The sequence below is a fragment of the Hypanus sabinus genome, chromosome 23 (assembly GCF_030144855.1).
Source record: "Hypanus sabinus isolate sHypSab1 chromosome 23, sHypSab1.hap1, whole genome shotgun sequence".
Classification (NCBI taxonomy): Eukaryota; Metazoa; Chordata; class Chondrichthyes; order Myliobatiformes; family Dasyatidae; genus Hypanus; species Hypanus sabinus.
The window spans coordinates 5,445,208-5,458,358 of record NC_082728.1 but is presented as its reverse complement, the minus strand read 5'-3'; the positions used below and the strand labels follow the sequence as shown (position 1 = coordinate 5,458,358).

General features: G+C 39.1%; 1 protein-coding gene across 1 annotated transcript in view; it reads right to left on the bottom strand.

Moving 5' to 3' along the window:
- Positions 1 to 12,817, bottom strand: part of suz12b (SUZ12 polycomb repressive complex 2 subunit b) — an 83,391-nt gene extending 70,574 nt beyond the window's left edge. The window contains exons 1-3 of the mRNA XM_059948212.1: positions 12,531 to 12,817; positions 11,737 to 11,783; positions 11,381 to 11,445 (exon numbers count right to left, since the gene is read on the bottom strand). Coding sequence (XP_059804195.1) covers positions 11,381 to 11,445; positions 11,737 to 11,783; positions 12,531 to 12,630 — 212 coding nt within the window. The 5' untranslated portion in view covers positions 12,631 to 12,817. The remainder of the gene's footprint in view (positions 1 to 11,380; positions 11,446 to 11,736; positions 11,784 to 12,530) is intronic.
- Positions 12,818 to 13,151: the final 334 nt, after the last annotated feature.

The window sequence follows — 13,151 nt, the reverse complement described above, 5'->3', positions numbered from 1 at the left end:
TCATAAATACATACTTGGTGATAACTGACTTCAAGTGGAGCAAAGGCAATTAGCTAAAATAAAAATACAAGTTCCCATGCAACTTGAAAAAAGCTAGTGCACCAGACTCACTAGCTTGCTGGCAGAATTTAGAGATTTACTACCTACCTGCTGTGCAAACAGCACATATACAAATTCACAATATATGATGAGGCCACTGCACAGGATCGGAAAAGGCTGCAGAAGGTTGTAAGCTTAGACAGCTCCATCGGGGGCACTAGCCTCCCCAACATCCATGCCACCTTTAAAAGGCAATGTCTCAAAAAAAAAGGTGGAATCCATTAAAGTTCTCCATTACCCAGGGTAATCTCCCCTCTTCCATTAGATTTCTGAATGGACAATGAACCTCTCTTCTCTCCCCACCTCTCCTTTTGCACTGCTTATTATATACTTATAGTATATAAATTGATAGTTTGATACATGTATTGCAATGTAGTGCTGCCATAAAACAACAAATTCTGTGGCATATGCTGGTGGTGTTAAAATTGATACTGAAAGGTTTGCAGACTGGAAGGTAACAAATATTCCACTATTTAGCAAAGATTCAGCAAGGAACTACAGATCCATTAACCTGACCTTAACATTAAAAATACCAGAATTATTAAAACAGCAAAGACATTTAGAGAATAGTAGGATTGGGTAGCCAACAAGTTACTTGTGAAATGGAAATCATGCTTATCAAACATGTTGAAGCTAGCAGAATAGATTAGGGTGAACCAGTTGTCTTATGTAGTTGGACTTGTAGAAAATCTTCAATAAAGTGCTACACAAAGGATAATTAAAATTGAAGTGCATCATAGCAGCATTGGTCTGGGGGTGAAACCAGTAGAATAAACCGGTCTTTTTCAGGCAGGAAAGATGTATCCAAGGGAGTGAAATAAGAATCAATGTTGAAGTCCATTTGGTCACAATCTGGATTAATCATCCGAACGAGATCATATGTCATCCAGGTTCCTTGTTGACAGCAGTGAGCAAAATGTAGGGAGGCTTAAAGGAGATAGTAACAGGTTAAGTGAATAATTATAATTGGAACATAATGTAGAAAAATGCAAAAGCATGTAATCTGGCAGAAAAGAAGAGGTGAGATTATAAAACGACAGATAGCAATTGTGTTCACATAAACATCTTGTTCCAATTACACAGAGCTTTGGCAAGACCACATCTGGATTAGTGTGTACAAGTCTGATCTTCTTATCCAAGGGCGGATATTCTTCCAGTTTAGTAGTTTGATTCCTAGTACGGCAGGTTTGTCACAAAAGATTAAGCTGACTAGGTCTGTACTATGGTGCTTAGAAGAATAAGACAGTGTTGTTAAAATGTAGAAAACATTAAAGAGCTTGACAGGGTAGATGAAGATAACATTGTCTGGAATCAGGACACCATCTCAAAAGTGGTTAACCATTCAGGATTGAGACAATAAATATCTGCCTCTGAGACTTGCTCATCAATAGCTTTCAAGGAAATCAAGGGATTCTGGTTAGTGCATGAAAAAGCAGCACTGAAGCAAACAAGAATGACTTTATTGAATGCCTTAAACCTACTGAGAACAGTTTACAAAGGATTTTTGGCTGTTACAATTAAACTTCTGACAGCAGCATTGACCAAGAAAGCTACAATCCAAAGAGCAAAAATAATTGCAGAGAAGCAAACATTGCTTCCAACAGAGCAGAAACCAGAGGACAAATATTTTTAAGTTCTGAGTAATGGGCAAGAACAACAAAAATATCATGAGCTTAAAAGAGAACCTCAATACCTAAAAAATAGGTGTAAAAATTAATTGAAGAGTGGAAAAATATTTTGACTTGAGAATAAAATGCCAATAAGCAGGAACAGGCCCAAAAAGAGGCAAATACATTTTTTCTTCATCCATACAGAAAGTTTACAGACCTCTACTCTTCTGTCACTTTAACCAGTGATGAGAGATGAGAGAGAAATAAACACACAGCAACAGTGAAAACGGAGGGATGTGAACACTGATGATGAAAGTACTGGAAACAATATTAAATTCCAAAACCAAAATTAGTTGAAATTAACCTAAAGAACAAGAACTTTCAAATGGAGACAGAAGAGACTGCAGATACCCGAATCTGGAACAAAAAGAAAACTCCAAGAGGAACTCAGAAGGTCAAACAGCACTTGTGGGTAAAAGGATCAGGTCAAGATGCTGCAATGGGATTTTGAAATAATTCAGAAACTGCAAGTACACAGCCACAGCAAACGGGAAATCCAACAGTGGAATTTAACAGTATGATCCAGTTATATAAAGCATTGATGAGACCATGTGAAGTATGATGTATAGTAATGGTCTGCTTATTTAATGATACTAATGGTTGGTAGCAATTCAGGGGTTTCTTGACATTGGTGGGTTATCTTGGAGGAAGGATTAAGACAGGCTGGTAAAGGATGAAGTCTCCCAAGCTGGTTTTTAATAAATATGGAAACAACTCAATTATAAACCAGTGGCATTGTATCAGGACGACATTTTTTAATTACACAATCTAAGTTCACAATTTGTGTGATATTAGTGGAATCTAATCAGTAAGACGATAAAACAAAAACTATGAGCTCACACAGTGTGTAATTGGCCCAATTAAATTGCCTACATGCTGAAAAAGGTGGGAAACCAGCAAGAAAAAAGAAGAAAGAAAATACTCAATCAATACAGTCGGCCCTCCTTACTCGCGAGGGATTGGTTCCGGGAACTTCCGTGGATACCAAAATTCACAGATTCACGGTCCCTTATTTAACATGTATCACTGTGGTCCTCTTTAGGACCCAGCGGAACCCCGGACTTTATTTAACATGTTCATTGCAGTGGACATTAGGACCTGGCGTCGCAGCTCTGAATCTACAATGTTTCTGGTCACAAAAATAATCATGATCGTGGTTGAAAATAAGGTGGAAGTAATAAAGCGATCGGAAAGAGGTGAAACACCATAGATCACTGGAAAAGCATTAGGCTACAATCAGTCAACAATCAGAACAATTTTAATGGAGCATATGAAAGGCCCTGCCCCAATGAAAACTACAATTATTACTAAGCAACACAGTGGTTAAATTATTGAAATACGTATGTTTCTTAAGTGTTTTATATGCATAGAAAGGTAAAATATGTACTATATACTAAGAAAATCGTTTGACTAACTGACACTAAATACCAGATGTACCTGTTCAGACTTCAAATCCGACTTAAAGACAGACTCAGGAACGGAACTCATTCATAACCCGGGGATGCCTGTACTTTTAAGTCATTTCTAGATTACTTATAATACCTAATACAATGTAAATAGTTATTATATTGTATTGTTTAGGGAATAATGACAAGAAAAAATAGTCTGTACATACTCAAGCAATGAGTGCTGGAGAGAGAACTTCCGGGTTTTCCCGATCCGCGGTTGGTTGAATCAGCGCATACGGAATCCACGAATAAGGAGGGCCGACTGCACATAATTAAGTTGTACTAAATTCTAAGAGCATTCAATGAAGGGGCAATGTAGCCTCCAACTATTCACTGAAGGAATGAATCATTTTGGACAGGTACTCACTTGACTGCAACATGAGTGGCAATGCATTTTAAGGGTCAGTGTTGGTATACAGCAAGATACCACAGATTGCTGCAGGAATGCAACAGTTTTACTTTGCACTGACATAAAAGCTGTAGTGTCAAACACTAAATTTCATAAAACAGCAAGGTTTCCTAAAGGGAATATGATACTGCTAGAGAGGATACTACCCAATAGAGCTATTGACTAGTATCCTAGACTAGGAAATCTTCCTCTCACCTTCAAAACTTTCAAATGATAAAACAAATGTTCTGTTTAGAAAAATGTTACCATGATGTACATTGCTTTCCCAGAAGTTAATCACCATTCACAAACATTTCACTGAACTGAAAGCCTCTCTGCTACTCTATTTACATTTTTAATTAGTCTGACAAGGAGCATTCATTTGCAAAACATCATTTTGCTATTAGAAATCATAATAGCAATGTCCACATTGAACTACTGAATTGCAGAAAGATTTCAGATAACAAATGTAAATAACAACTTTATTAAATAATGCCATTGCACAATTAGAAAACAAGCTACTACCATTTGAAATTTAAATCTGGTAAGAACCAATGTAGGCACTTTCAAATGGGGTGTTGCCCTGATAAATCCACATATATTGCACAACAAAATTTATGGATTAAACCAGCAGGTAACAAAAAAAAACACACAAGATTTTGTTCAAAGATCTTTTAAAATGCACCGTGTGTGGACAATATCATTCGTAGTGAAACACAAATTGCTAGTAGGGAATAACGGACAGAAACCTATATACGTAATTTAAAAAATAGAAATCTCATGCATTAAAATGATGGATGTATTGTGCGTAGACCTGCAAAATTGGTATGACAGTATGGTAGAGTATCAGTTAGCCTAACACTTTACAGCAACAGCAACTGGGTTCAATTTCCCACTGCCTGTGTTACGTGGAACCAGCAATAACAGATGTGGAACAGAGTCATGATATTATCGGAAAACAACAGTTTATTAACACTCAAGCAGAAACATGGAAAATTAAACAAGCAACTAACATAAAACGAAGTTACAGCACTATGTCTATAGCTCCCAAACGGTCAAACTTAGAAACAATTCTTAACAAGTGTCTGACTGGAGCACAGTCTCAGAATGTCAGTTCAGAAAGTTTCAGGGATTCACGGGGGAATTGAAAGGAGAGACTTTTAGATTGAAGTGTAGCAAAGAGATGATCTTGAAGACAGAGACTCAAAATACAGCGAAGAAGTGAGTCTCGCAGAGATACGCCAGAAACGGCCACCGTACCTTCCCAAAAGCAATTCGGCAGACACACAGTACCCAAAAAATGAGAATTTCATCATGTAACTGACAGAAGACGTCCTTTTTCCAGGACTGGTCACTACACACCTGAGACCTTGCAGGGGTTTACCAAAGTGGGTGCCAAAAATCCACATTTGGATTATCCAGTTCCAAGACATACGAAGTAACTCCTACAGTGATTTGCCACAGAGGTGCCTTCTTCAGTGAACTACCACACCCAGACAAGGGTTAACACACGCACGTGGTATTCACAAGGGTTTTCCTTTACCAGAGAACCCACTCCTGTGGATTAACTATGTGACAACCACACTTTCATATTTGAATGGAACCAAACTCACACTTATGGGCCAATTGGAGAGAGTTCAAACAGTGATCTTTATCACTAGATTTCTTCTGTTTCAAACCTTTTCTCTCCCCTCTTCTCTGCAACTGCATCCAGCTGCAGCAACCGTGAGAGGCATTTATCAATACTCTCGATCAATCTCAACTCACCTCTTTGGGCTACTTGGAGAGTTTAAACCAGCAACCCCACCTCACTGGTGTCTTTCCATGATCGAAACCATACTCGACTCTGCAGAGCAATCTGCGCTGCTCCTTTTATATTGCTGGGGTAGGTCATCGTGTGACACTCACAGAAACAAAGTCACAGATTCCCAGTACATCATGTACCGTCCCAAGAACTGATACTGGGATACATAACGCACAGGTTCCCAATACGTCACTACGTTCCCAGGTGTTGAAACTGGGGTTCATAACACCTGCAACCACATGGGTTTCTTCTGGGTGCTCTGGTTTCTTCCCACATTCCAAAGACAGATTACCGAGGGTTAGTATGTTGTGGGCGTACTATACTGGCACCACACTTGTGAGCTGGTCCCAGCACACTTTGCATGGTTTTGGTCATTGACACAAATGACACATTTCACAATACACTTCAACATACATGTGACAAATAAAGCTAAGCTTCAGTGAAACATTTACAATACAGTAACAGTAGATACAGCACTTGGTGCTGTTGTGTGACACTGGCTAAACTCACAGGTTCTCTGACTGCATGGGTTCCAGTTTTGTTTTACATCCCAAAAACAACATGACACATTAAATGGATACTGTAAACTGCTTTTATTGGGTGACAGGAACAAAATCATGACGAGTGACTGGGTATGACAGAAAACATTACAGTGAGATAAGTGGAGGAAATGGGAATTGAACCTCTTGTGTCTAAGGAAGCATGAAGGTCACTTGCAACCTTGTCCATAAATGATTGCCAGTTTCCCCTTTATCTTTAAAATTTTGATCTTACTTTCACAAAATTTATTATGCAGCTAAAATTCATTATTTTAGCTGTGGTGCAGAAAAAATGTTTAAAGTGACAATGTTTTATTTATGAGCAAAATTGTGTGTTCATTGGGACACAGGTTTCAGTCTTAAATTCATCAAAAAAGGGAAAAAAGGGCTTGGATTTAGTTTTAAGATACCTTTTCCTTCTGTACACCGAGAACAATTTGAAAGATGCAGGTGAAAAGCATGTGCAAATAAAACAAACTAAATACTAAGCCAATGTTAACATCAAATCAAAAAAATCTGAATACCTGGAGTTAAATACAGTATTGGATTCATATTCCATTGCAATACCAAGAATATTATACAGGTCTCCCCCGCAATCCGAAGGTAGAGTGTTCCTACGAAACCATTTGTAATCCAAAATGTCGGAAATCAAAGAAGCAATTACCATTAACTTATATGGGAAAATTTTTTGAGCATTCCCAGACACAAAAAAATAACCTACCAAATCAAAGCAAATAACACATAAAACCTAAAATAACACCAACATATAGTAGAAGTAGGAATGATATGATAAACTTTCACCCAATATAAAGTAGAAATATTGCAGGTACGGTGTAGTTTCACTGATCAAACTTGGGAAGGCAGCGAGCCAAAATCGATTTGGAGGGAAAAAAATATCGGACGTACATGCATTCGTACACACGTGCCCGCACAAGGCTTCACGGTCAATGTAGTCTTTCTCAGGGTAAATACACGTATAAAGTGGGCATCTTATTTTTGTAAAAGTGAAAATCCTCTTTGGTCAGTGAATACAGGTACTAATGTAAGTCTTTCGTAACAACAAGTTGCTGTAAAGCAAACGTTCGAAAAGCAGGGGCCACCTGTACATGGACAGACTGATATCAAGCAGTATCATACCTAATTATCACAATTAAACATCAAAATCATGTCTTGGCTGAAATGCTTAAACCACCCAAAAGAGTTCAGCCAGGCCTGTCATTAAACAGAAGAGAGTCACCCAAATGAACAGTATAGTTCTGGGTATTTTGCAAAAGCACCCGTCTCCTCCTCAGATGTCATGTAAAAAATAAGATGTTTGTTTTCTAGCCAGTTGACATTAAATCCAAAAGGAAAAAATATTGAATAATAGAACCTAGCAGTCATATTAAACTTCAGATAGGATTCCACATACACATCCCTCTTGTAATTACAGAAAACATGCTTGATTCCATTTAGGTTACCCACATTCAATTGAGATAGATTTAAATAGCAAATCTTACGAAAGATAACCACCAACACCTACTGTATCTAGAGTGCCAAACTGATGTTAAATAACTTTAAAGCTTAAATAAGGCAATGAAACATGCAGCAATTTAAAAATCCAAATGTTTTCCTGCAGAAATCTTTTAGTTTTGTCACACCTGCCATTTAAAAAACAGATATGGCCAAAAAAAATTTCAAATTCAATTACTTTGCTGAAACAGCCTATTTTGGTTTGTTTACAAAACAAAGCTTTATTCAAAGCATGAATAGCCAATTTAAAAGTAGCAGTATTATAATTTCTAAATACTGCACACCAATTATCAGTATAAATAGTCAAAACAAATTTTTTTCCCAAACATTTCATTTACATTTCTATCAAAAGTTTTCATCAAGTGTCTTCTTCCAATGTATGGTTCCCACTTACAGTGCATTATTTACATCTAAAGAAACTGAATTCAATATTTCATGATTCAAGAGCAGTAACTAGTCAAATTCTGATGAATCTCTAAAGCTTTAAAAATGTTATTACTACTAGAAATATAGGTTGTAAAAAACTTAAGATTCAAATGCAACACCAATCTTAGATTTCCTACCCTTAAATTTTGGTTTGCGATAATATAATCTACTCCCCCTATGGGAAGAACATTAAGGGGTTTCAAGGAATCAAGTTAAAGAGGTAGAAGACAAACTCCTAAACATTTCTCCACACTTTCCAAAGAAACTGTTTATAGTCATCTAATTCCAGTAGATATTCTCAAGATGCTACCAGTATGTTCCCCTTAAATTTTCTTTTGGGAAGTAGTGAGATGATGCTGGAGAGAGGATGTTGGAGAAAGAGGAAGCAGGGAAGAAAAGCACAAGCAATGGGGTAATTCACACATAAATCAAGTAGTTACAATATCTGTAACTATTTCTTGCATACTAAAAACTATTCTGCCTTGAAAATGGATATATGCGGTGCTATATAAGCTGTCCATGTACTTTGTAATCAAAGTCAATTTTACATGCTGCAGATTTTAATTTCCCAGTTAAGGCAGCAACTTGTGCTGTTAACAATTTCAGATAAAAACAAGAGATAACATACCTAGTCTTTAATACAAACTGGTCATCAATTATACCTTTTCAGAAACAACTCTGCATAGTTTCACTTAAGATTCACATGGGAAAATGAAACCATGAGAATCCTTTGCAACATTTCATTTCACCTTAAACGTTACCTTTTTAATGTGCTATTGCCACTCAATCAGGTAACATCCGACTCATCTTTTTGTGTTTGCACAAAGAAATTAGACTAACAAGCAAATGAGTCCTAGTGAGGTCAGGTGGAAACAAATACAAAGTTACCCAAGAACAGTGAATATTAAACTGATGAAGTGGAACAGATAACAAAATACCTCTAAAATGACAAACAAATAACAAGCTGTAGCGGTGTGCTACACGCAGCGCTAAAATTACGACACGGAGTTGGTAACTGCAGTCGAAGGAAAAACTTTATTCGAAATCCTCAGCCTCACTTTTAAGCCTCCCTCAACCTGCCCCCCGTGGTGCAGAGGCTCCAAAGCTCTGTGCTCGCAAACCCCCCGTAGGCTATCTAATTGTGAGCCGGTTCGGATGTGCCAGGAAATGGGTCGCCACAAAGCAAACAAACCTCTGAAATATATTTTTCCACAAGAATGCATTAGATTGGGCAGGTACTATTCAGAAATTTATCCTGGAGTTTATTTCAAAGAACACAGGATAAACTCACTAGGGAAAAGCTAACATGATCCTTAACACAGGGGGGATTTGATCGAGGTATTTAAAATTTTGAGAGGGATAGATAGAGTTGACGTGAATAGGCTGTTTCCATTGAGAGTAGGGGAGATTCAAACGAGAGGACATGATTTGAGAGTTAGGGGGCAAAAGTTTAAGGGAAACACGAGGGGGTATTTCTTTACTCAGAGAGTGATAGCTGTGTGGAATGAGCTTCCTGTAGAAGTAGTAGAGGCCAGTTCAGTTGTGTCATTTAAGGTAAAATTGGATAGGTATATGGACAGGAAAGGAGTGGAGGGTTATGGGCTGAGTGCGGGTAGGTGGGACTAGGTGAGATTAAGAGTTCGGCACGGACTAGGAGGGCCCAGATGGCCTGTTTCCGTGCTGTGATTGTTATATGGCTATAACAAATAATTGAAAAACTGGTATTATATGAACTCTGCAATGAACTTTTCTAATTCATGTTTATTCTTCACTCACAACCAAAGGAATTAAATCATTTCAAGTTAACGATGTTGTAAGATAATGTTACCAGACCCAAGTTTCTGTTCCCAACAGAGATGGCCCAGCAAACACTACTGTGAATACACACTACTGTCAATTAACTTGAAAAACAAATCTAATCAATGTATCACTTAAAATACATTTGAATTATGACCTTCCTATTAATCCACGTAAAAACAATGCCTTTGATATAAAATAAATCTTTCAGACTTTCTAAACAATGAATGCTTGCAAAGAACAGAACATTAATGCCTATAAAAAGACCTCAAACGGTCATTGTACCTACTAAATACTTTCGCAAGTTATATTAGGGGTAAATTCAAATATTGCCACAGGTGATCCTGGGAAATGCACGGAGAATTTACTGGTTTATTCCCAATATTATAGGTGAGTTTATTCACCTATCATTTTATTTACAGGCAAAAAACCTGCCAAATCACAAAACATTCCCATAAAGATGAATCCAGGAATGTTTAGAGCATATTTGACACTTCAAAAGCCTCCTTTCAACAAGGGATTACTGGTGAAATCAATCACCACCACCAACTAGTTTGTCAGCAGAACCTTCGGTTGCTCAAAAAAACCAAAATCAGGATCATGGTGAAGTGGGCACTAATGATCCACAATCAAAGGAAAACACACACACACAATGTATAGCAAGCATCTTAAAGCACTTGTCTCCAAAAAAATCCTTCAATTCATTTGGAAGTCAGGCAAATTCACCAATGGTGTCCTATCTTAGGCCAACATCTCCAAGTCTCACTCAACCAACCTCACAAGTTAGGTCTGATTATCCATGACAGACTCCCAAAACAAATTCTCTCCCTGGCTTTTGCCATAAACAATATCCAGTGTAAAAACAAATTTCCAGGAAGTAGCCCAAAATCTCCTTAGAGCAAAACATCACCCACACCTGGGAGTTCAAGACAAGTATCTCAGAAATCAAGATTATATATCACATCAAACCACCTGCATCTTCACAAGCACTGCCTGCCCCCTCCTCAAGGGATTTGTGCATCAAGACCCCTTTAATTTAATTAACGTCCTTGATTAATAAACATCAGTTAAGAAACAGCCTTGGCTAGGATATTGCACAATGATGATTCTGTTTGTATCTGAAGATCATCTATGTTATTCAAACCATCACCATCCATTCATAATACACCATTTCTATTACAATATTCTTTCTCAAATACTTATGACAACAAATTGTCACAGTTAGGATTCCTCCAACTATTGGTTACTCATGCATAATCATTTAAACAAAAATTTTCAACTCAGTTTAGAGAAGTCCATGCAAGGAAAGATGCAGTCTTCGAAAATACTTGAACAATTTAGCTTAGATATATATCACTTCCACATTCAATTTTCTCCTTAAGAAAGGGACAACTCCAAAGTTAAGATTAATCAATACTGCTTCAGTTAGATGTGAAAACAGCACATCCTCCCTGCATGTTTACTTAGAAACCTGTTTAGTCTTGTACTTTAAAAACAGATCCAGTTATCATCAAACTTCCTTTAAACGTGTCAATTACAATTGCTGTTTTTAAAATGTAAAAACCTGCAAACGCGTGACAATTTATTAATGCTGAATGAACCAACAAAGCATGTTCGGCTTTCATTCAATACAAGTCTTAACCAACAAATAATGCTTGGTTTTCATTGTCTCATGAATATCAGATCCCTTAAATTACCTTTTGGCGTTAGTTCTTGATAATCGATGTGACATGTAAGTGAGAGTTCTGTGCAAAAAGATGGGCTGAAAAACAGAATGGACTCATTAGTTTCTCTGTAGAATCGTTTCTGTGATCTGGGAGCTAGGAATAACTTTAATATTAAAATGATAACATATGTTAAGAGTAAATGTTTTATTCACACGGATCTGGTTTCAAACTGAAAGCAACTGTGACCCTGTTACCTGAAAAAATCGCTATGATCATCAATCAGGTGGAATTTAAGCAATCTGCACACTCTCTACCAAGTCACACACCCATCTCCCCAGCAAGCGACAGCACACCCGGATTTAGTGTTTTTTTAAAATGACACTTACCGCTATGAGGTTCCTGGTTCGGAGAAATCTATAAATTTGAGTTGGCTCTGAGAAAATGAAAGGAAACGAATTAGTGTCACGATCTCATCCAGCAAGTCTCTCTGTTCCACACCCCCTAATCTCTCCACAAGCCAACGGAGGATCCAGGAAACACGAGAACAACTCCATCCAGAAGCCAAATGTAAAGTGGGGTTGCGCTCAAACGAATAATATTAAACATTTCTATACACTTTGCTATAAAAGGGGAGAAGGGGCGAAAAACAACTTTACTAATTAACGATTGTCACTTCACAACTGTTGAGCATTGCAGGTGTTGTTAAATGGTGTGAAAGCACTTTCAAAGCACATTACCACCCTACCATCCTCCTCCTCCACTCCCACACCTTGTGTTAATTTTATTCGAGAAGCGCAAATAATAGATAAAATATCACTAAAGTTGAAGATAAGCTCTTCTCCCCCGTAACCGTGTCACCACTCTGAATCTCACCCGGGTCCCTAAGCCCACACCCCACCACAACCTGAAAATACCCACGGATTATCATTTACCCCTCTTCTACTTCAGCAAGGGGAGAGGAGGCGAGGGTAAGGGGAAAACTAGGTCAGAGAGCGCGGCCTAGTCTAGAGTCGGATCCCGGGGCCATCATTCTGACCGGATGCCGGTGACAGGAGGGGTGTGAAGCCTCCTCTCACCCCCTCCCTCCCTCCCTCCCACCCGCCATTTCATCCCGATAAGGTGTAATGATGAGCGAGGGAGGCGAGGAGCGCCCTGGGTGAGGCCGGCGGGGTGAACTTACTCTCGAAGGCCTGCAGGAAAAGCTCGTGGTCGGCCTGGATCTGGTCGATCTTGGGCTTCTTCACGGCGTTCTTACCCCCGACGTGTTTGTGAGGAGCCATGGTCGAAGAGGCGGCTCGGGGAATAGGGCGCGGGAGGTTGCCTCCGAAAGGCGGCCGGCTAACGGGAGGAGGGGCAGCGGCAGGCAGGGAGGGAGAAAAAATCCTTCGCTTCCCCCGAACTCCCAGTAGAAAGCACCGCCGGGCTCAACCTCACCTCGGCGGCCTCCCTGCCCGGAGATCCCGCCCTCTCGCCTCTCATTGGTGCCCACCCTGCCGGCGGCCGGCACTCCCTTGCTCGCCATTGGCCGCCAGGTCGCGCCGCTCAAGTCGCACTTCCGTTATCAGGTTTGGTTTGACGGGCGCCAAGGGTTTTTTTTGCCGCTCGCTCGGCTTGAACGGTTTTCGCGGGAAAGGCGCGCGGTGCAGGATGGGTGAAGGGGGCGGGGTCATTGATGGGGTAATGGGTCAGTTCTCGTTCGTTGCACATCTTCCAGATACTTAAATGAATTCATAACTTCATCATGTAAACAGTGTGAAGATAGTCAGATGGTGGAAGTTAATATCAGAGAATATATGCAGCA